General features: G+C 54.8%; 1 protein-coding gene across 1 annotated transcript in view; it reads left to right on the top strand.

The window, feature by feature from the left end:
• The window catches only part of nek9 (NIMA related kinase 9), a 53,294-nt gene that overhangs the window by 6,949 nt on the left and 23,314 nt on the right, over positions 1-23,031 (top strand). The window contains exons 4-9 of the mRNA XM_078234555.1: positions 2,582-2,743; positions 4,374-4,482; positions 6,519-6,680; positions 8,246-8,416; positions 16,356-16,415; positions 20,303-20,469. Coding sequence (XP_078090681.1) covers positions 2,582-2,743; positions 4,374-4,482; positions 6,519-6,680; positions 8,246-8,416; positions 16,356-16,415; positions 20,303-20,469 — 831 coding nt within the window. The remainder of the gene's footprint in view (positions 1-2,581; positions 2,744-4,373; positions 4,483-6,518; positions 6,681-8,245; positions 8,417-16,355; positions 16,416-20,302; positions 20,470-23,031) is intronic.

Raw genomic sequence — 23,031 nt, 5'->3', positions numbered from 1 at the left:
CGAGTGCGAGGGGCTGGGGGAGAGCGCAGTGTGAGGGGCTGGGGGAGAGCGCAGTGCGAGGGGCTGGGGGCGAGTGCGAGGGGCTGGGGGAGAGTGCGAGGGGCTGGGGGAGAGCGCAGTGCGAGGGGCTGGGGGAGAGCGCAGTGCGAGGGGCTGGGGGCGAGTGCGAGGCGCTGGGGGAGAGTGCGAGGGGCAGGGGGAGAGTGCGAGGGGCTGGGGGCGAGTGCGAGGGGCTGGGGGAGAGTGCGAGGGGCTGGGGGAGAGTGCGAGGGGCAGGGGGAGAGTGCGAGGGGCAGGGGGAGAGTGCGAGGGTCTGGGGGAGAGTGCGAGGGTCTGGGGGAGAGTGCGAGGGGCCGGGGGAGAGTGCGAAGGGCTGGGGGAGAGTGCAGTGCGAGGGGCTGGAGGCGAGTGCGAGGGGCTGGGGGAGAGTGCGAGGGGCCTGGGGAGAGTGCGAGGGTCTGGGGGAGAGCGCAGTGCGAGGGGCTGGGGGCGAGTGCGAGGGGCTGGGGGAGAGTGCGAGGGGCTGGGGGAGAGCGCAGTGTGAGGGGCTGGGGGCGAGTGCGAGGGGCTGGGGGAGAGTGCGAGGGGCAGGGGGAGAGTGCGAGGGGCTGGGGGCAAGTGCGAGGGGCTGGGGGAGAGTGCGAGGGGCTGGGGGAGAGTGCGAGGGGCAGGGGTAGAGTGCGAGGGGCAGGGGGAGAGTGCGAGGGGCAGGGGGAGAGTGCGAGGGTCTGGGGGAGAGTGCGAGGGTCTGGGGGAGAGTGCGAGGGGCTGGGGGAGAGTGCGAGGGTCTGGGGGAGAGTGCGAGGGTCTGGGGGAGAGGGCAGTGCGAGGGTCTGGGGGAGAGCGCAGTGCGAGGTTCTGGGGGAGAGTGCAGTGCGAGGGGCTGGGGGAGAGTGCAGTGCGAGGGTCTGGGGGAGAGTGCATAGAACATAGAACATAGAACAGTACAGCACAGAACAGGCCCTTCGGCCCACGATGTTGTGCCGAGCTTTATCTGAAACCAAGATCAAGCTATCCCACTCCCTATCATCCTGCTGTGCTCCATGTGCCTATCCAATAACCGCTTAAATGTTTCTAAAGTGTCTGACTCCACTATCACTGCAGGCAGTCCATTCCACACCCCAACCACTCTCTGCGTAAAGAACCTACCTCTGATATCCGTCCTGTATCTCCCACCACGAACCCTATAGTTATGCCCCCTTGTAATAGCTCCATCCACCCGAGGAGATAGTCTTTGAACGTTCACTCTATCTATCCCCTTCATCATTTTATAAACCTCTATTAAGTCTCCCCTCAGCCTCCTCCGCTCCAGAGAGAACAGCCCTAGCTCCCTCAACCTTTCCTCATATGACCTACCCTCCAAACCAGGCAGCATCCTGGTAAATCTCCTCTGCACTCTTTCCAGCGCTTCCACATCCTTCTTATAGTGAGGTGACCAGTGCAGTGCGAGGGGCTGGGGGAGAGTGCAGTGCGAGGGTCTGGGGGAGAGTGCGAGGGTCTGGGGGAGAGGGCAGTGCGAGGGGCTAGGGGAGAGTGCGAGGGTCTGGGGGAGAGGGCAGTGCGAGGGTCTGGGGGAGAGTGCGAGGGTCTGGGGGAGAGGGCAGTGCGAGGGGCTGGGGGAGAGTGCGAGGGTCTGGGGGAGAGGGCAGTGCGAGGGGCTGGGGGAGAGTGCGAGGGGCTGGGGGAGAGCGCAGTGCGAGGGGCTGGGGGAGAGCGCAGTGCGAGGGCTGGGGGAGAGCGCAGTGCGAGGGGCTGGGGGAGAGGGCAGTGCGAGGGGCTGGGGGAGAGCGCAGTGCGAGGGGCCGGGGGAGAGGGCAGTGCGAGGGCTGGGGGAGAGCGCAGTGCGAGGGGCTGGGGGAGAGGGCAGTGCGAGGGGCTGGGGGAGAGCGCAGTGCGAGGGGCTGGGGGAGAGCGCAGTGCGAGGGGCTGGGGGAGAGGGCAGTGCGAGGGGCTGGGGGAGAGGGCAGTGCGAGGGGCTGGGGGAGAGCGCAGTGCGAGGGGCTGGGGGAGAGCGCAGTGCGAGGGGCTGGGGGAGAGCAGGCTGTGAGTGGTTGCGGGTTAATGGGGTTTGGGTTGTGGTTAATGGGGTTTGGGTTGTGGTTAATGGGGTTTGGGTTGTGGTTAATGGGGGTTTGGGTTGCGGTTAATGGGGTGGGTTGTGGTTAATGGGGGTTTGGGTTGTGGTTAATGGGGTTTGGGTTGTGGTTAATGGGGTTTGGGTTGTGGTTAATGGGGTTTGGGTTGTGGTTAATGGGGTTTGGGTTGTGGTTAATGGGGTGGGTTGTGGTTAATGGGGTTTGGGTTGTGGTTAATGGGGTTTGGGTTGTGGTTAATGGGGTTTGGGTTGTGGTTAATGGGGTTTGGGTTGTGGTTAATGGGGTGGGTTGTGGTTAATGGGGTTTGGGTTGTGGTTAATGGGGTTTGGGTTGTGGTTAATGGGGTTTGGGTTGTGGTTAATGGGGTTTGGGTTGTGGTTAATGGGGTGGGTTGTGGTTAATGGGGTTTGGGTTGTGGTTAATGGGGTTTGGGTTGTGGTTAATGGGGTTTGGGTTGTGGTTAATGGGCTTTCTGTTGGCTCTAGGTCAATCTGCCAGTGAGTCTGAGCATCGTGTCAGTGCAGTGTGGATCTGATGGGACTTTCTTCATGACTCAGAGTGGGAAGGTGTTAGCCTGTGGGAACAATGAGTACAACAAGCTCGGTCTGAACCACTACATGCGCGGCCTTCGCAACCACCAGATTAAAGTGAGTCCGCCTCTCATTCCAGCTGGGGATTAAGCGGCAGGGTATCGGAGGGTCTAATCGAGATGTTGCAGATAGTTAAAGGACAAATAGAAACTATTTCCTCTGAGAGAAGGAGTAGGATGTTAAAAGTCCAGCAAGGTGATTGGAGGGTGAGATCAGGAAGCAATTCATTGCGGAAAGGGGAGTGGGAATCTGGAAGTGATGATGCTGAGAGGGCAGACTCCTTTTCTGAAATGGGATTGGCTGGTACGCAACAGGAAGGCACTGCCATCAAGGAAAAGTGTGAGGGCACAAAGCCCCCCACCGGCAGCTCTAGGATCTGGGAGGGTACAGGCCTGTGTCTGTACCGGCCTGTGTCTGTACCGGCCTGTGTCTGTACCGGCCTGTGTCTGTACCGGCCTGTGTCTGTACCGGCCTGTGTCTGTACCGGCCTGTGTCTGTACCGGCCTGTGTCTGTACCGGCCTGTGTCTGTACCAGGCCCGTGTCTGTACCGGCCTGTGTCTGTATCGGCCTGTGTCTGTATCGGCCTGTGTCTGTACCGGCCTGTGTCTGTACCGGCCTGTGTCTGTACCAGGCCCGTGTCTGTACCGGCCTGTGTCTGTACCGGCCCGCGTCTGTACCGGCCTGTGTCTGTACCGGCCTGTGTCTGTACCAGGCCCGTGTCTGTACCGGCCCGTGTCTGTACCGGCCCGCGTCTGTACCGGCCTGTGTCTGTACCGGCCTGTGTCTGTACCGGCCTGTGTCTGTACCGGCCTGTGTCTGTACCGGCCCGCGTCTACCGGCCCGCGTCTGTACCGGCCTGTGTCTGTACCGGCCTGTGTCTGTACCGGCCTGTGTCTGTACCGGCCCGCGTCTACCGGCCCGCGTCTGTACCGGCCTGTGTCTGTACCGGGCCCGCGTCTGTACCGGCCTGTGTCTGTACCGGCCCGCGTCTGTACCGGCCCGCGTCTGTACCAGCCCGCGTCTGTACCGGCCTGTGTCTGTACCGGCCTGTGTCTGTACCGGCCTGTGTCTGTACCGGCCTGTGTCTGTACCGGCCTGTGTCTGTACCGGCCTGTGTCTGCACCGGCCCGTGTCTGTACCGGCCCGTGTCTGTACCGGCCTGTGTCTGTACCGGCCTGTGTCTGTACCAGCCTGTGTCTGTACCGGCCTGTGTCTGTACCAGCCCGCGTCTGTACCAGCCCGTGTCTGTACCGGCCTGTGTCTGTACCGGCCCGCGTCTACCGGCCCGCGTCTGTACCGGCCCGCGTCCGTACCGGCCTGTGTCTGTACCGGGCCCGCGTCTGTACCGGCCTGTGTCTGTACCGGCCCGCGTCTGTACCGGCCTGTGTCTGTACCGGCCTGTGTCTGTACCAGCCATGTGTCTGTACCAGCCCGTGTCTGTACCGGCCTGTGTCTGTACCGGCCTGTGTCTGTACCGGCCTGTGTCTGTACCGGCCTGTGTCTGTACCGGCCCGTGTCTGTACCGGGCTATGTCTGTTGTGGGTCCATGTCTGTGCCGCACTGGGGTGACGGTGCTGTATCTGTGTTGAGGGAGTCGGGTAGGGCTATGTCTTTCCTGCTGGGTACAGTGTGCATTGTGACACTGTCTGTAGATAACAATATCCTGGCACCTTTCTCTCTCCTCAGGCAGATCAGGAAGTTCCCTACATGACCTCACTGACTCTGTCCAAACAGCTGGCCATTTACAAAATCAAAACCATTTCGTCCGGCAAAACCCACACAGCAGCCATTGATGGTGAGTGACAGGGAGGGGCTGAAGGAGCAGGGGGAAATCACTGGAAAATCACAGCTTCACCCCTGCCCTGCCATTGCTGCTCATGCTCCCCTCGCCCTTCACCCCAGAACTTGTCCAAGTGCTTAGCTGGTAAGAGTTGGGAATTGTGCCCCCAGTTTCTGGGTGGGAGTTGGGGATTGTGTCCCCAGTTTCTGGGTGGGAGTTGGGGATTGTGTCCCCAGTTTCTGGGTGGGAGTTGGGAATTGTGTCCCCCGTTTCTGAGTGGGAGTTGGGAATTGTGCCCCCAGTTTCTGGCTGGGAGTTGGGAATTGTGCCCCCAGTTTCTGGCTGGGAGTTGGGAATTGTGTCCCCAGTTTCTGGGTGGGAGTTGGGGATTGTGTCCCCAGTTTCTGGCTGGGAGTTGGGAATTGTGCCCCCAGTTTCTGGCTGGGAGTTGGGAATTGTGCCCCCAGTTTCTGGGTGGGAGTTGGGAATTGTGCCCCCAGTTTCTGGGTGGGAGTTGGGAATTGTGTCCCCAGTTTCTGGGTGGGAGTTGGGGATTGTACCCCCAGTTTCTGGCTGGGAGTTGGGAATTGTGCCCCCAGTTTCTGGGTGGGAGTTGGGAATTGTGCCCCCAGTTTCTGGCTGGGAGTTGGGAATTGTGCCCCCAGTTTCTGGGTGGGAGTTGGGAATTGTGTCCCCAGTTTCTGGGTGGGAGTTGGGGATTGTGCCCCCAGTTTCTGGCTGGGAGTTGGGAATTGTGTCCCCAGTTTCTGGCTGGGAGTTGGGAATTGTGTCCCCAGTTTCTGGGTGGGAGTTGGGAATTGTGCCCCCAGTTTCTGGGTGGGAGTTGGGAATTGTGTCCCCAGTTTCTGGGTGGGAGTTGGGGATTGTGCCCCCAGTTTCTGGGTGGGAGTTGGGAATTGTGTCCCCAGTTTCTGGCTGGGAGTTGGGAATTGTGTCCCCAGTTTCTGGGTGGGAGTTGGGAATTGTGTCCCCCGTTTCTGGGTGGGAGTTGGGGATTGTGCCCCCAGTTTCTGGGTGGGAGTTGGGGATTGTGCCCCCAGTTTCTGAGTGGGAGTTGGGGATTGTGTCCCCCGTTTCTGGGTGGGAGTTGGGGATTGTGCCCCCAGTTTCTGAGTGGGAGTTGGGGATTGTGTCCCCAGTTTCTGGGTGGGAGTTGGGGATTGTGTCCCCAGTTTCTGGGTGGGAGTTGGGGATTGTGTCCCCAGTTTCTGGCTGGGAGTTGGGGATTGTGCCCCCAGTTTCTGGGTGGGAGTTGGGGATTGTGCCCCCAGTTTCTGGGTGGGAGTTGGGGATTGTGCCCCCCGTTTCTGGGTGGGAGTTGGGAATTGTGCCCCCAGTTTCTGGGTGGGAGTTGGGGATTGTGTCCCCAGTTTCTGGGTGGGAGTTGGGGATTGTGTCCCCCGTTTCTGGGTGTGAGTTGGGGATTGTGTCCCCAGTTTCTGGGTGTGAGTTGGGGATTGTGTCCCCAGTTTCTGGGTGGGAGTTGGGGATTGTGTCCCCAGTTTCTGGGTGGGAGTTGGGGATTGTGCCCCCCGTTTCTGGGTGGGAGTTGGGGATTGTGCCCCCCGTTTCTGGGTGGGAGTTGGGGATTGTGCCCCCAGTTTCTGGGTGGGAGTTGGGGATTGTGCCCCTAGTTTCTGGGTGGGAGTTGGGGATTGTGCCCCCAGTTTCTGGGTGTGAGTTGGGGATTGTGTCCCCAGTTTCTGGGTGGGAGTTGGGGATTGTGTCCCCAGTTTCTGGGTGGGAGTTGGGGATTGTGTCCCCAGTTTCTGGGTGGGAGTTGGGGATTGTGTCCCCAGTTTCTGGGTGGGAGTTGGGAATTGTGTCCCCAGTTTCTGGGTGGGAGTTGGGGATTGTGCCCCCAGTTTCTGGGTGGGAGTTGGGGATTGTGCCCCCAGTTTCTGGGTGGGAGTTGGGGATTGTGCCCCCGGTTTCTGGGTGGGAGTTGGGGATTGTGCCCCCAGTTTCTGGGTGGGAGTTGGGGATTGTGCCATTGCAGTGTCAATCAGAGCTGTTTTGTGTGCATTCAGAGCGAGGCCGCTTGCTGACGTTTGGTTGTAATAAATATGGACAGCTTGGTGTCGGAGATTACAAGAAGCGGGATGGTATCAATGTTCTGGTCGGTGCACTTGGAGGAAAACAAGTGACTCGAGTGTCGTGTGGAGATGGATTCACCATTGCTTCTACTGACGGTAAATGAAAGCAAATGTGTGGCATGCGTGGCAGCTGGATTGAGTCAATAAATGCACATCTGGAAAATGTATTACAGCTTGCCCTCAGGCAACTAGAGAGAGGCAATAAATACTGGCTGTCCAGCAACGCCCATGTCCCACAGATGGATTAAAAAAATGATGTCTGCTGCTTTTCACAGGCGTCTGTCACTAAGACAAGGAGTTAAGTGGTGACATAATCAGTCCCAGTGATAGCGTTCAATCATTTTATTTCTTCAATCAACATGAAGAGCCATTTATAGAAACGGCTGTAGAATCTCAGCAGGCCCGGCAGCATCTGTGGAACCAGAAGCTCCGGTCCAATATGACTGAAGCTCTGAGGAGTCAGAGGAAAGGAAATGTGCCGTCCTTGCCCGGCCTGGCCTGTGAGTGCCTCCCGATCCACAGCAATCTGGTTGATTCCTGACTGCCCCCTGAAATGGCCGAGCAAGGGAAGTGATGGATGATGGGCAACACATGCTGCTCTAGTCAGTGACATTCACACCAAAGAACAATACAGCACAGGAACAGGCCCTTCGGCCCTCCAAGCCCGTGCCGCTCCCTGGTCCAAACTAGACCATTCTTTTGTATCCCTCCATTCCCACTCCGTTCATATGGCTATCTAGATAAGTCTTAAACGTTCCCAGTGTGTCCGCCTCCACCACCTTGCCCGGCAGCGCATTCCAGGCCCCCACCACCCTCTGTGTAAAATATGTCCGTCTGATATCCGTGTTAAACCTCCCCCCCACTTCACCTTGAACCTATGACCCCTCGTGAACGTCACCACCGACCTGGGGAAAAGCTTCCCACCGTTCACCCTATCTATGCCTTTCATAATTTTATACACCTCTATTAAGTCTCCCCTCATCCTCCGTCTTTCCAGGGAGAACAACCCCAGTTTACCCAATCTCTCCTCATAACTAAGCCCCTCCATACCAGGCAACATCCTGGTAAACCTCCTCTGTACTCTCTCCAAAGCCTCCACGTCCTTCTGGTAGTGTGGCGACCAGAACTGGACGCAGTATTCCAAATGCGGCCGAACCAACGTTCTATACATCTGCAACATCAGACCCCAACTTTTATACTCTATGCCCCGTCCTATAAAGGCAAACATGGCATATGCCTTCTTCACCACCTTCTCCATCTGTGACGTCACCTTCAAGGATCTGTGGACTTGCACACCCAGGTCCCTCTGCGTATCTACACCCTTTATGGTTCTGCCATTTATCATATAGCTCCCCCCTACATTATTTCTACCAAAATGCATCACTTCGCATTTATCAGGATTGAACTCCATCTGCCATTTCTTTGCCCAACGTTCCAGCCTATCTATATCCTTCTGTAGCCTCTGACAATGTTCCTCACTATCTGCAAGTCCAGCCAATTTTGTGTCGTCCGCAAACTTACTGATCACCCCAGTTACACCTTCTTCCAGATCATTTATATAAATCATTTATAAATGATTTATATACCCTGTGAAAGGACTGTCCTATTCAGGACAGCTTTGTTGCCATGTCTGAAGCACCTCTGTTCATTGTCTTTGCCAGATAACCAGATCTTTGCCTGGGGTAATGGTGGAAACGGCCGCCTCGGAATGACAGCGACAGAGAAAGGTTTTGGTTCTGAAATCTGCACTTCTCGGCCTCGGCCGATTTTCGGTTCTCTCCACAATGTCTCCGACCTGTCCTGCCACGGCTGGCACACAATCCTGATTGCTGGTAAGTGTTAGAATCCAGCACTGAAATGAAACAACAGCAACAGAACCATCTCCAAATCCACCCAACAAGAGTCAGCCCTTTAAACCGCACAAAAATCATCACATTCTGCCAATATTCAAATGATGCAAAGTATCCCCCAAACCTCCCCATCCCCTCCCCATCCCTCCCCCACCCCCCTACCACCTCCCCTCCTCTCCTGAAGGTGCTGACTCTCACTGGGGTACAGGGTCCCCTCCTCTCCTGAAGGTGCTGACTCTCACTGGGGTACAGGGTCCCCTCCTCTCCTGAAGGTGCTGACTCTCACTGGGGTACAGGGTCCCCTCCTCTCCTGAAGGTGCTGACTCTCACTGGGGTACAGGTTCTCCCTCCTCTCCTGAAGGTGCTGACTCTCACTGGGGTACAGGGTCCCCTCCTCTCCTGAAGGTGCTGACTCTCACTGGGGTACAGGGTCCCCTCCTCTCCTGAAGGTGCTGACTCTCACTGGGGTACAGGGTCCCCTCCTCTCCTGAAGGTATTGACTCTCACTGGGGTACAGAGTCCCCTCCTCTCCTGAAGGTGCTGACTCTCACTGGGGTACAGGCCCCCTCCTCTCCTGAAGGTGTTGACTCTCACTGGGGTACAGGCCCCCTCCTCTCCTGAAGATGCTGACTCTCACTGGGGTACAGGGTCCCCTCCTCTCCTGAAGGTGCTGACTCTCACTGGGGTACAGGCCCCCTCCTCTCCTGAAGGTGCTGACTCTCACTGGGGTACAGAGTCCCCTCCTCTCCTGAAGGTGCTGACTCTCACTGGGGTACAGGCCCCCTCCTCTCCTGAAGGTGTTGACTCTCACTGGGGTACAGGGTCCCCTCCTCTCCTGAAGGTGCTGACTCTCACTGGGGTACAGGCCCCCTCCTCTCCTGAAGGTATTGACTCTCACTGGGGTACAGAGTCCCCTCCTCTCCTGAAGGTGTTGACTCTCACTGGGGTACAGGGTCCCCTCCTCTCCTGAAGGTGCTGACTCTCACTGGGGTACAGGGTCCCCCTCCTCTCCTGAAGGTGCTGACTCTCACTGGGGTACGGGCCCCCTCCTCTCTTGAAGGTGCTGACCCTCACTGGGGTACAGGGTCCCCCTCCTCTCCTGAAGGTGCTGACTCTCACTGGGGTACGGGCCCCCTCCTCTCTTGAAGGTGCTGACTCTCACTGGGTGCATTGACCATGCTAAACTCTCCTTCAATGTACCCGAACAGGCGCCGGAGTGTGGCAACTAGGGGATTTTCACAGTAACTTCATTGCGGTGTTAATGTAGGCCTACTTGTGACACTGATAAACAAATAATAAATTATATTAAACAATGCATACTGTTCTTTCCTACTGTGTTGGGAGTATTAGCTTCAATTCCATGCACAGTGCTATCCACTGCGACACAGCTAACACTGCGACACAGCTAACACTGCAACACAGCTGACACTGCGACACAGCTGACACTGCGACACAGCTGACACTGCGACACAGCTGACACTGCGACACAGCTGACACTGCGACACAGCTGACACTGCGACACAGCTGACACTGCGACACAGCTAACACTGCGACACAGCTGACACTGCGACACAGCTGACACTGCGACACAGCTGACACTGCGACACAGCTGACACTGCGACACAGCTGACACTGCGACACAGCTGACACTGCGACACAGCTGACACTGCGACACAGCTAACACTGCGACACAGCTGACACTGCGACACAGCTAACACTGCAACACAGCTGACACAGCTGACACTGCGACACAGCTGACACTGCGACACAGCTGACACTGCGACACAGCTGACACTGCGACACAGCTGACACTGCGACACAGCTGACACAGCTGACACTGCGACACAGCTAACACTGCGACACAGCTAACACTGCAACACAGCTGACACTGCGACACAGCTAACACTGCAACACAGCTGACACTGCGACACAGCTGACACTGCGACACAGCTGGCACTGCGACACTGCAACACAGCTGACACTGCGACACTGCAACACAGCTAACACTGCAACACAGCTAACACTGCGACACAGCTGACACTGCGACACAGCTAACACTGCAACACAGCTGACACAGCTGACACTGCGACACAGCTAACACTGCGACACAGCTAACACTGCAACACAGCTGACACTGCGACACAGCTAACACTGCAACACAGCTGACACTGCGACACAGCTGACACTGCGACACAGCTGACACTGCGACACTGCAACACAGCTGACACTGCGACACTGCAACACAGCTAACACTGCAACACAGCTGACACTGCAACACAGCTGACACTGCGACACAGCTGACACTGCGACACAGCTGACACTGCGACACTGCAACACAGCTGACACTGCGACACTGCAACACAGCTAACACTGCGACACAGCTAACACTGCAACACAGCTAACACTGCGACACAGCTGACACTGCGACACAGCTGACACTGCGACACTGCGACACAGCTGACACTGCGACACAGCTAACACTGCGACACAGCTGACACTGCAACACAGCTGACACTGCGACACAGCTGACACTGCGACACAGCTAACACTGCAACACAGCTGACACTGCAACACAGCTAACACTGCAACACAGCTAACACTGCAACACAGCTAACACTGCGACACAGCTAACACTGCAACACAGCTGACACTGCGACACAGCTAACACTGCAACACAGCTGACACTGCGACACAGCTGACACTGCAACACAGCTAACACTGCGACACAGCTAACACTGCGACACAGCTAACACTGCGACACAGCTGACACTGCGACACAGCTGACACTGCGACACTGCAACACAGCTAACACTGCGACACAGCTAACACTGCAACACAGCTAACACTGCGACACAGCTAACACTGCGACACAGCTAACACTGCGACACAGCTAACACTGCAACACAGCTGACACTGCGACACAGCTGACACTGCGACACTGCAACACAGCTAACACTGCGACACAGCTAACACTGCGACACAGCTAACACTGCAACACAGCTAACACTGCGACACAGCTAACACTGCGACACTGCAACACTGCGACACTGCAACACAGCTAACACTGCGACACAGCTGACACTGCGACACTGCAACACAGCTAACACTGCAACACAGCTAACACTGCGACACAGCTAACACTGCAACACAGCTAACACTGCAACACAGCTGACACTGCGACACAGCTGACACTGCGACACTGCAACACAGCTAACACTGCGACACAGCTAACACTGCGACACAGCTAACACTGCAACACAGCTGACACTGCGACACAGCTAACACTGCGACACAGCTAACACTGCAACACAGCTGACACTGCGACACAGCTGACACTGCGACACTGCAACACAGCTAACACTGCGACACAGCTAACACTGCGACACAGCTAACACTGCGACACAGCTGACACTGCAACACAGCTGACACTGCGACACAGCTAACACTGCAACACAGCTGACACTGCAACACAGCTAACACTGCAACACAGCTAACACTGCGACACAGCTAACACTGCAACACACCTAACACTGCAACACAGCTGACACTGCGACACAGCTGACACTGCGACACAGCTGACACTGCGACACAGCTAACACTGCAACACAGCTGACACTGCAACACAGCTGACACTGCAACACAGCTGACACTGCAACACAGTTGACACTGCGACACAGCTGACACTGCAACACAGCTGACACTGCGACACAGCTGACACTGCAACACAGTTGACACTGCGACACAGCTGACACTGCAACACAGTTGACACTGCGACACAGCTGACACTGCAACACAGCTGACACTGCGACACAGCTAACACTGCGACACAGCTGACACTGCGACACAGCTGACACTGCGACACAGCTGACACTGCGACACAGCTAACACTGCGACACAGCTGACACTGCGACACAGCTGACACTGCAACACAGCTAACACTGCGACACAGCTAACACTGCGACACAGCTAACACTGCGACACAGCTAACACTGCGACACAGCTGACACTGCGACACAGCTGACACTGCGACACAGCTGACACTGCGACACTGCAACACACCTAACACTGCAACACAGCTAACACTGCGACACAGCTGACACTGCGACACAGCTAACACTGCAACACAGCTGACACTGCAACACAGCTGACACTGCAACACAGCTGACACTGCAACACAGCTGACACTGCGACACAGCTGACACTGCAACACAGCTGACACTGCAACACAGCTGACACTGCGACACAGCTGACACTGCGACACAGCTGACACTGCGACACAGCTGACACTGCGACACAGCTAACACTGCAACACAGCTGACACTGCGACACAGCTGACACTGCAACACAGCTGACACTGCGACACAGCTGACACTGCGACACAGTTGACACTGCGACACAGCTGACACTGCGACACAGCTAACACTGCAACACAGCTGACACTGCGACACAGCTGACACTGCGACACAGCTGACACTGCGACACAGCTGACACTGCGACACAGCTAACACTGCGACACAGCTAACACTGCGACACAGCTAACACTGCGACACAGCTGACACTGCGACACAGCTGACACTGCGACACTGCAACACAGCTAACACTGCGACACAGCTAACACTGCGACACAGCTAACACTGCGACACAGCTAACACTGCGACACAGCTGACACTGCGACACAGCTGACACTGCGACACAGCTGACACTGCGACACTGCAACACAGCTAACACTGCGACACAGCTAACACTGCGACACAGCTAACACTGCAACACAGCTAACACTGCAACACAGCTAACACTGCGACACAGCTGACACTGCGACACAGCTGACACTGCGACACAGCTAACACTGCGACACAGCTAACACTGCAACACAGCTAACACTGCAACACAGCTGACACTGCAACACAGCTGACACTGCGACACAGCTGACACTGCAACACAGCTGACACTGCAACACAGCTGACACTGCGACACAGCTAACACTGCGACACAGCTGACACTGCAACACAGCTGACACTGCAACACAGCTAACACTGCAACACAGTTGACACTGCGACACAGCTGACACTGCAACACAGCTGACACTGCAACACAGCTAACACTGCAACACAGCTGACACTGCGACACAGCTGACACTGCGACGCAGCCACACAGCTGACACTGCAACACAGCTGACACTGCAACACAGCTGACACTGCAACACAGTTGACACTGCGACACAGTTGACACTGCGACACTGCAACACAGCTGACACTGCGACACAGCTGACACTGCGACACAGCTAACACTGCAACACAGCTGACACTGCGACACAGCTGACACTGCGACACAGCTAACACTGCGACACAGCTAACACTGCGACACAGCTGACACAGTTGACACTGCGACACTGCAACACAGCTGACACTGCGACACAGCTAACACTGCGACACAGCTAACACTGCGACACAGCTGACACTGCGACACAGCTGACACTGCGACACAGCTGACACTGCGACACTGCAACACAGCTAACACTGCGACACAGCTAACACTGCGACACAGCTGACACTGCGACACAGCTGACACTGCGACACAGCTGACACTGCGACACAGCTGACACTGCGACACTGCAACACAGCTAACACTGCGACACAGCTAACACTGCGACACAGCTAACACTGCGACACTGCAACACAGCTAACACTGCGACACAGCTAACACTGCGACACAGCTAACACTGCGACACAGCTAACACTGCAACACAGCTGACACTGCGACACAGCTAACACTGCGACACAGCTAACACTGCAACACAGCTAACACTGCAACACAGCTGACACTGCGACACAGCTGACACTGCGACACAGCTAACACTGCGACACAGCTAACACTGCAACACAGCTGACACTGCAACACAGCTGACACTGCAACACAGCTGACACTGCAACACAGCTGACACTGCAACACAGCTGACACTGCGACACAGTTGACACTGCGACACTGCAACACAGCTGACACCGCGACACAGCTGACACTGCGACACAGCTAACACTGCAACACAGCTGACACTGCAACACAGCTGACACTGCAACACAGCTGACACTGCAACACAGCTGACACTGCGACGCAGCCACACAGCTGACACTGCAACACAGCTGACACTGCGACACAGCTAACACTGCAACACAGCTGACACTGCGACACAGCTGACACTGCGACACAGCTGACACAGCTGACACTGCGACACAGCTGACACTGCGACACAGCTGACACAGCTTACACAGCTGACACTGCGACACAGCTAACACTGCGACACAGCTGACACAGTTGACACTGCGACACTGCAACACAGCTGACACTGCGACACAGCTAACACTGCAACACAGCTGACACTGCGACACAGCTGACACTGCGACACAGCTGACACTGCGACACAGCTAACACTGCATCACAGCTAACACTGCGACACAGCTGACACTGCGACACAGCTGACACTGCGACACAGCTGACACTGCGACACAGCTGACACTGCGACACAGCTGACACTGCGACACAGCTAACACTGCAACACAGCTAACACTGCGACACAGCTGACACTGCGACACAGCTGACACTGCGACACAGCTGACACTGCGACACAGCAAACACTGCATCACAGCTGACACTGCGACACAGCTGACACTGCGACACAGCTGACACTGCAACACAGTCGACACTGCAACACAGCTGACACTGCGACACAGCTGACACTGCAACACAGCTGACACTGCAACACAGCTGACACTACGACACAGTTGACACTGCGACACAGTTGACACTGCGACACTGCAACACAGCTGACACTGCGACACAGTTGACACTGCGACACTGCAACACAGCTGACACTGCAACACAGCTGACACTGCAACACAGCTGACACTGCAACACAGCTGACACTGCGACACAGTTGACACTGCGACACAGTTGACACTGCGACCCTGCAACACAGCTGACACTGCGACACAGTTGACACTGCGACCCTGCAACACAGCTAACACTGCGACACAGCTGACACTGCGACACAGCTAACACTGCAACACAGCTGACACTGCGACACAGTTGACACTGCGACACAGGTGACACTGCGACACAGTTGACACTGCGACACAGGTGACACTGCGACACAGTTGACACTGCGACACAGGTGACACTGCGACACAGTTGACACTGCGACACTGCAACACAGCTGACACTGCGACACAGCTGACACTGCGACACAGCTGACACTGCAACACAGCTGACACTGCAACACAGCTGACACTGCAACACTGCAACACAGCTGACACTGCGACACAGCTGACACTGCAACACTGCAACACAGCTGACACTGCAACACTGCAACACAGCTGACACTGCGACACAGCTGACACTGCGACACTGCAACACAGCTGACACTGCGACACAGCTGACACTGCGACACAGCTGACACTGCGACACAGCTGACACTGCAACACAGCTGACACTGCAACACAGCTGACACTGCGACACAGCTGACACTGCGACACAGCTGACACTGCAACACAGCTAACACTGCAACACAGCTGACACTGCAACACAGCTGACACTGCAACACAGCTGACACTGCGACACTGCAACACAGCTGACACAGCAGCACAGCTTACACTGTGACCCAGCTAGCACTGCGACGCTGCTAACACTGTGATGCACCCAACGCTGCGACACAGCCAATGCTGCGACGCAGCGAGCACTGCGATGCTGCTTATATGTCGTCCCAGAGTGTGGAGAGTTTGTACTAAAGGGATCTGTTTTTCAGTGGAAAGCTGACTGGTGGAAGCCAATATTGGACTGTCCAGCGTTCCGAGTCTCTTTGTACTGACTCGAGTTGCTTTGTCGAACTCAAACTGTTCCTGTCCTAAACACTATACCCTTGTTATTGCAGAAATTGTGCTCGCATCGAAAACCATTCGATCCAACAGCAGTGGCCTGTCTATTGGAGCAGGTGAGGGTGGCCATTATATAGATTGATGTTTCCATTGGCTGTTGGTGCAAAAACCTAGGGTCAAAGATTTAAGGTTTTAGGCAAAATTGCAGGAAGGATGTGAGAACATAAGAGCGAGGAGCAGGAGGAGGCCATTCGGCCCCTCGAGCCTGCTCCATCATTCAATATGATCATGGCTGATCTCATCCTGGCCTCAACTTCACTTTCCTGCCCGTTCTCCATATCCCTTCATCCTCTATTAATTATGGGAATGGGATCAAAGGTTAGGGGAGAAAGCAGGATGATCAGCCATGATCGTGATGAATGGTGGAACAGGCTCGAAGGGCCAAATGGCCTCCTCCTGCTTCTATCTTCAGTGTGGGGGAGGGGTGTGTGTTGAGGGCAGTGTGTGTTTGTGAGAGGGTGTGTGTGTGGGGGGGAATGTGGGGAGGGAATAATGGGTGTGTGTGTGTGGGGATGGTGTGTATGGGGAGAAAGGTGTGTGTGTGGGGGAAGTGTGTGGGAGGGGTGGGGTGTGTGTGTGGGAGGGGTGGGGTGTGTGTGTGAGTTGGGGGTGTGTGTGTGAGTTGGGGGTGTGTGTGTGAGTTGGGGGTGTGTGTGTGAGCTGGGGGTGTGTGTGTGTGTTGGGGGTGTGTGTGTGGGGGGGATGGGGTGTGTGGGGGGGATGGGGGGTGGGGTGTGTGTGTGGGGGGGATGGGGTGTGTGGGGGGGATGGGATGTGTGGGGGGTGGGGTGTGTGTATGCATTTGTGTGTGTGTGCATGTGGGTAGGGTGTGGGGGGGAGGGTGTGTAGAGGGGCAGGGTGTGTATGGTGTATGTGTGTGGGGGGGGTGGGGTGGGGTGTGTATGGGGAGAAAGGTGTTCACAAAGGAGAGGGAGTTGTTGACTGGGAGTGTCTCGGAGGGAGGTGTTGACCCGTTAGAGAGAATCTCCATTACAAGGGAGGAAGTGTTAGGTTTTTTAGGTAACATTAAAACTGACAAATCCCCAGGGCCTGATGACATCTATCCTCGACTGCTCAGGGAGACAAGAGATGTAATTGCTGGGCCTCTGACGGAAATCTTTGTCTCTTCATTGGACACAGGTGAGGTCCCTGAGGATTGGAGGATAGTGAATGTGGTACCGTTATTTAAGAAGGGTAGCAGGGATGACCCGGGTAATTATAGGCCGGTGAGCTTGACGTCCATGGTAGGGAAGTTGTTGGAGAGGATTCTTAGAGACAGGATGTGTGCGCATTTAGAACGGAACAATCTCATTAGTGACAGACAGCATGGTTTTGTAAGAGGGAGGTCGTGCCTTACAAATTTGGTGGCGTTTTTTGAGGAAGTGACAAAAACGGTTGACGAAGGAAGGGCCGTGGATGTCGTCTATATGGATTTCAGTAAGGCATTTGACAAAGTCCCTCATGGCAGGTTAGAACATAGAACATAGAACATTACAGCGCAGAACAGGCCCTTCGGCCCACGATGTTGCACCGACCAGTTAAAAAAAAAAACTGTGACCCTCCAACCTAAACCAATTTCTTTTCGTCCATGAACCTATCTACGGATCTCTTAAACGCCCCCAAACTAGGCGCATTTACTACTGATGCTGGCAGGGCATTCCAATCCCTCACCACCCTCTGGGTAAAGAACCTACCCCTGACATCGGTTCTATAACTACCCCCCCTCAATTTAAAGCCATGCCCCCTCGTGCTGGATTTCTCCATCAGAGGAAAAAGGCTATCACTATCCACCCTATCTAAACCTCTAATCATCTTATATGTTTCAATAAGATCCCCTCTTAGCCGCCGCCTTTCCAGCGAAAACAATCCCAAATCCCTCAGCCTCTCCTCATAGGATCTCCCCTCCATACCAGGCAACATCCAGGTTGGTTAAGAAGGTTAAGGCTCATGGGATACAAGGTGAGGTGGCTAGATGGGTAGAAAACTGGCTTGGCCACAGGAGACAGAGGGTAACAGTCGAAGGGTCTTTTTCCGGCTGGAGGTCTGTGACCAGTGGTGTTCCGCAGGGCTCTGTACTGGGACCTCTGCTATTTGTGATATATATAAATGATTTGGAAGAAGGTGTAACTGGTGTTATCAGCAAGTTTGCGGATGACACAAAGATGGCGATGAACATTGTCGGACAATACAGCAGGATATAGATAGGCTGGAAAATTGGGCAGAGAGGTGGCAGATAGAATTTAATCCAGATAAATGCGAAGTGATGCATTTTGGAAGAACTAATGTAGGGGGGAGTTATACAATAAATGGCAGAGTCATCAAGAGTATAGAAACACAGAGGGACCTAGGTGTGCAAGTCCACAAATCCTTGAAGGTGGCAGCACAGGTGGAGAAGGTGGTGAAGAAGGCATATGGTATGCTTGCCTTTATAGGACTGGGTATAGAGTATAAAAGCTGGAGTCTGATGTTGCAGCTGTATAGAACGCTGGTTAGGCCACATTTGGAATACTGCGTCCAGTTCTGGTCGCCGCACTACCAGAAGGACGTGGAGGCTTTAGAGAGAGTGCAGAGAAGGTTTACCAGGATGTTGCCTGCTATGGAGGGTCTTAGCTATGAGGAGAGATTGGGTAAACTGGGCTTGTTCTCCCTGGAAAGACGGAGAATGAGGGGAGACCTAATAGAGGTGTACAAAATTATGAAGGGGATAGATAGGGTGAACGGTGGGAAGCTTTTCCCCAGGTCGGAGGTGACAATCACGAGGGGTCACGGGCTCAAGCTGAGAGGGGCGAAGTATAACTCAGACATCAGAGGGACGTTTTTTACACAGAGGGTGGTGGGGGCCTGGAATGCGCTGCCAAGTAGGGTGGTGGAGGCAGACACGCTGACATCGTTTAAGACTTACCTGGATAGTCACATGAGCAGCCTGGGAATGGAGGGATACAAACGATTGGTCTAGTTGGACCAAGGAGCGGCACAGGCTTGGAGGGCCGAAGGGCCTGTTTCCTGTGCTGTACTGTTCTTTGTTCTTTGTGTGTGTGGCTGAAGTGTGTGGGAGGAGGTGGGATGTGTGTGTGTGTGGGGAGGTTGGGGTGTGTGTATGGGGGGGTGGGGTGTGTGTTGGGGGTATGTGTGTGGGGGGAGGGGTGGGGTGTGTGTGGGGGGAGGGGGTGGGATGTGTGTGTGTGTGTGGGGGGGGTGGGGTGTGTGTTGGGGGTGTGTGTGTGGGGGGGTTGGGGTGTGTGTGTGGGAGGGGGTGGGGTGTGTGTGGGAGGGGGTGGGGTGTGTGTGTGTGTGTATGGGGGGGTGGTGTGTGTGTTGGGGGTTTGTGTGTGGGGGGGTTGGGGTGTGTGTGTGGGGGGGGTATTGTGTGTGGGGGGTGGGGGGGGTGTGTGGGAGGGGTGGGGTGTGTGTGTGTGTATGGGGGGTGGGGTGTGTGTTGGGGGTTTGTGTGTGGGGGGTTGGGGTGTGTGTGTGGGAGGGGTGGGGTGTGTGTGTGTGTATGGGGGGTGGGGTGTGTGTGGGGGGGTGTTGTGTGTGTGTGGGGGGGTGTTGTGTGTGTATGGGGGGGTGGGGTGTGTGTGTGTGGGGGGGTGTTGTGTGTGGGGGGTGTTGTGTGTGGGGGGTGGTGTGTGTGTGGGAGGGGTGGGGTGTGTGTATGGGGGGGTGGGGTGTGTGTGTTGAGGGTGTGTGTGGGGTGGGGGGTGGGGTGTGTGTGTGTTGGTGGGGTGTGTGTGGGGGGAGGGGGTGTGTGGGCGAGTGTGTATGGGGTGTGTGTATGTGTGTCTGTGTGTGACGGGGGGGGGGTGGTAGATAGTGAGAGTGTGGGTGGGGGGGTGGTCTGTAACGGGAATGTTAGATTAATATCAGTGCTTTTGCTCCAGTCTTTGCTGTGTCCTTTCCACCTCACAGCTCCTGTGTTCTGACCCTCCGGGTATCTGTCCAGTTCCACAGGGCTCGACACTGGAGGAGGATTTTAGAAATGAGCAGGATGACGATAGGCAAAACGGGATGAAAAGAACAGCAGAGGACAGGCGTGGGATTGGAACATTCAACCCACTGAAATCTTCCAGTAATCTAACAGAAAGCTCCTGTCCCGAGTGGCTTCTACAGGTGAATACTGACAATGACAGAGACTTCGCATATCCGGCACAGGGCAGTGTCGGGGAAAGCCCAGGGTTCCCTGTCAGCTCCAGGCTGAGGCAGCTCAGCATACCAAGGAGAGGGGCCATGTTTTTTGAGGAAGAGAAGGTGTTACAGGCTAATAGGCTGGAGGAAGTAGATGTTCGGAGGGAGGGTGTACTAGCAGTTTTGAATAAACTGAAGGTCGATAAGTCCCCTGGGCCTGATGAAATATATCCTAGGATTCTTTGGGAGGCAAGGGATGAGATTGCAGAGCCTTTGGCTTTGATCTTTGGGTCCTCACTGTCCACGGGGATGGTCACAGTAAGAAGTTTAACAACACCAGGTTAAAGTCCAACAGGTTTATTTGGTAGCAAAAGCCACACAAGCTTTCGGAGCTCCAAGCCCCTTCTTCAGGTGAGTGGGAATTCTGTTCACAAACAGGGCATATAAAGACACAGACTCAATTTACATGAATAATGGTTGGAATGCGAATACTTACAGCTAATCAAGTCTTTAAGATACAAACAACGTGAGTGGAGAGAGCATCAAGACAGGCTAAAAAGATGTGTATTGTCTCCAGACAAGACAGCCAGTGAAACTCTGCAGGTCCAGGCAAGCTGTGGGGATTACAGATAGTGTGACATGAACCCAATATCCCGGTTGACGCCGTCCTCGTGTGTGCGGAACTTGGCTATCAGTTTCTGCTCAACGACTCTGCGCTGTCGTGTGTCGTGAAGGCCACCTTGGAGAACGCTTCCCGAATATCAGAGGCCGAATGCCTGTGACCGCTGAAGTGCTCCCCAACAGGAAGAGAACAGTCTTGAACTGTTCTCTTCCTGTTGGGGAGCACTTCAGCGGTCACGGGCATTCGGCCTCTGATATTCGGGAAGCGTTCTCCAAGGTGGCCTTCACGACACACGACAGCGCAGAGTCGTTGAGCAGAAACTGATAGCCAAGTTCCGCACACACGAGGACGGCGTCAACCGGGATATTGGGTTTATGTCACACTATTTGTAACCCCCACAGCTTGCCTGGACCTGCAGAGTTTCACTGGCTGTCTTGTCTGGAGACAATACACATCTTTTTAGCCTGTCTTGATGCTCTCTCCACTCACGTTGTTTGTATCTTAAAGACTTGATTAGTTGTAAGTATTCGCATTCCAACCATTATTCATGTAAATTGAGTTTGTGTCTTTATATGCCCTGTTTGTGAACAGAATTCCCACTCACCTGAAGAAGGGGCTTGGAGCTCCGAAAGCTTGTGTGGCTTTTGCTACCAAATAAACCTGTTGGACTTTAACCTGGTGTTGTTAAACTTCTTACTGTATTTACCCCAGTCCAACGCTGGCATCTCCACATCACGGGGATGGTGCCAGAGGACTGGAGAGTGGCAAATGTTGTTCCTCTGTTTAAGAAAGGGAATAGAAATGACCCTGGTAATTTTAGGCCGGTTAGTCTTACTTCGGTGGTTGGTAAGTTGATGGAAAAAGTCCTTAGGGATGGGTTTACGACCATTTAGAAAGATGCGGATTAATCCGGGATAGTCAGCACGGATTCGTGAAGGGCAAGTCGTGCCTCACAAATCTGATTGAATTTTTTGAGGAGGTAACTAAGTGTGTTGACGAAGGTAGGGCAGTTGATGTCATATACATGGATTTTAGTAAGGCGTTTGATAAGGTCCCCCATGGTCGGCTTATGATGAAAGTAAGGAGGTGTGGGATGGAGGGAAAGTTGGCCGATTGGATAGGTAACTGGCTGTCTGATCGAAGACAGAGGGTGGTGGTGGATGGAAAATATTCGGACTGGAGGCAGGTTGCTAGCGGAGTGCCACAGGGATCAGTGCTTGGTCCTCTGCTCTTTGTGATTTTTATTAATGACTTAGAGGAGGGGGCTGAAGGGTGGATCAGTAAATTTGCTGATGACACCAAGATTGGTGGAGTAGTGGATGAGGTGGAGGGCTGTTGTAGGCTGCAAAGAGACATAGATAGGATGCAAAGCTGGGCTGAAAAATGGCAAATGGAGTTTAACCCTGATAAATGTGAGGTGATTCATTTTGGTAGGACAAATTTAAATGTGGATTTTCAGGTCAAAGGTAGGGTTCTGAAGACTGTGGAGGAACAGAGAGATCTTGGGGTCCATATCCACAGATCTCTGAAGGTTGCCACTCAAGTGGATAGAGCTATGAAGAAGGCCTATAGTGTGTTAGCTTTTATTAACAGGGGGTTGGAGTTTAAGAGCCGTGGGGTTATGCTGCAACTGTACAGGACCTTGGTGAGACCACATTTGGAATATTGTGTGCAGTTCTGGTCACCTCACTATAAGAAGGATGTGGAAGCGCTGGAAAGAGTGCAGAGGAGATTTACCAGGATGCTGCCTGGTTTGGAGGGTAGGTCATATGAGGAAAGGTTGAGGGAGCTAGGGCTGTTCTCTCTGGAGCGGAGGAGGCTGAGGGGAGACTTAATAGAGGTTTATAAAATGATGAAGGGGATAGATAGAGTGAACGTTCAAAGACTATTTCCTCGGGTGGATGGAGCTATTACAAGGGGGCATA

Source organism: Mustelus asterias, chromosome 18, assembly GCF_964213995.1.
Source record: "Mustelus asterias chromosome 18, sMusAst1.hap1.1, whole genome shotgun sequence".
NCBI lineage: Eukaryota > Metazoa > Chordata > Chondrichthyes > Carcharhiniformes > Triakidae > Mustelus > Mustelus asterias.
This window is presented reverse-complemented; position numbering and strand designations above follow the sequence as displayed.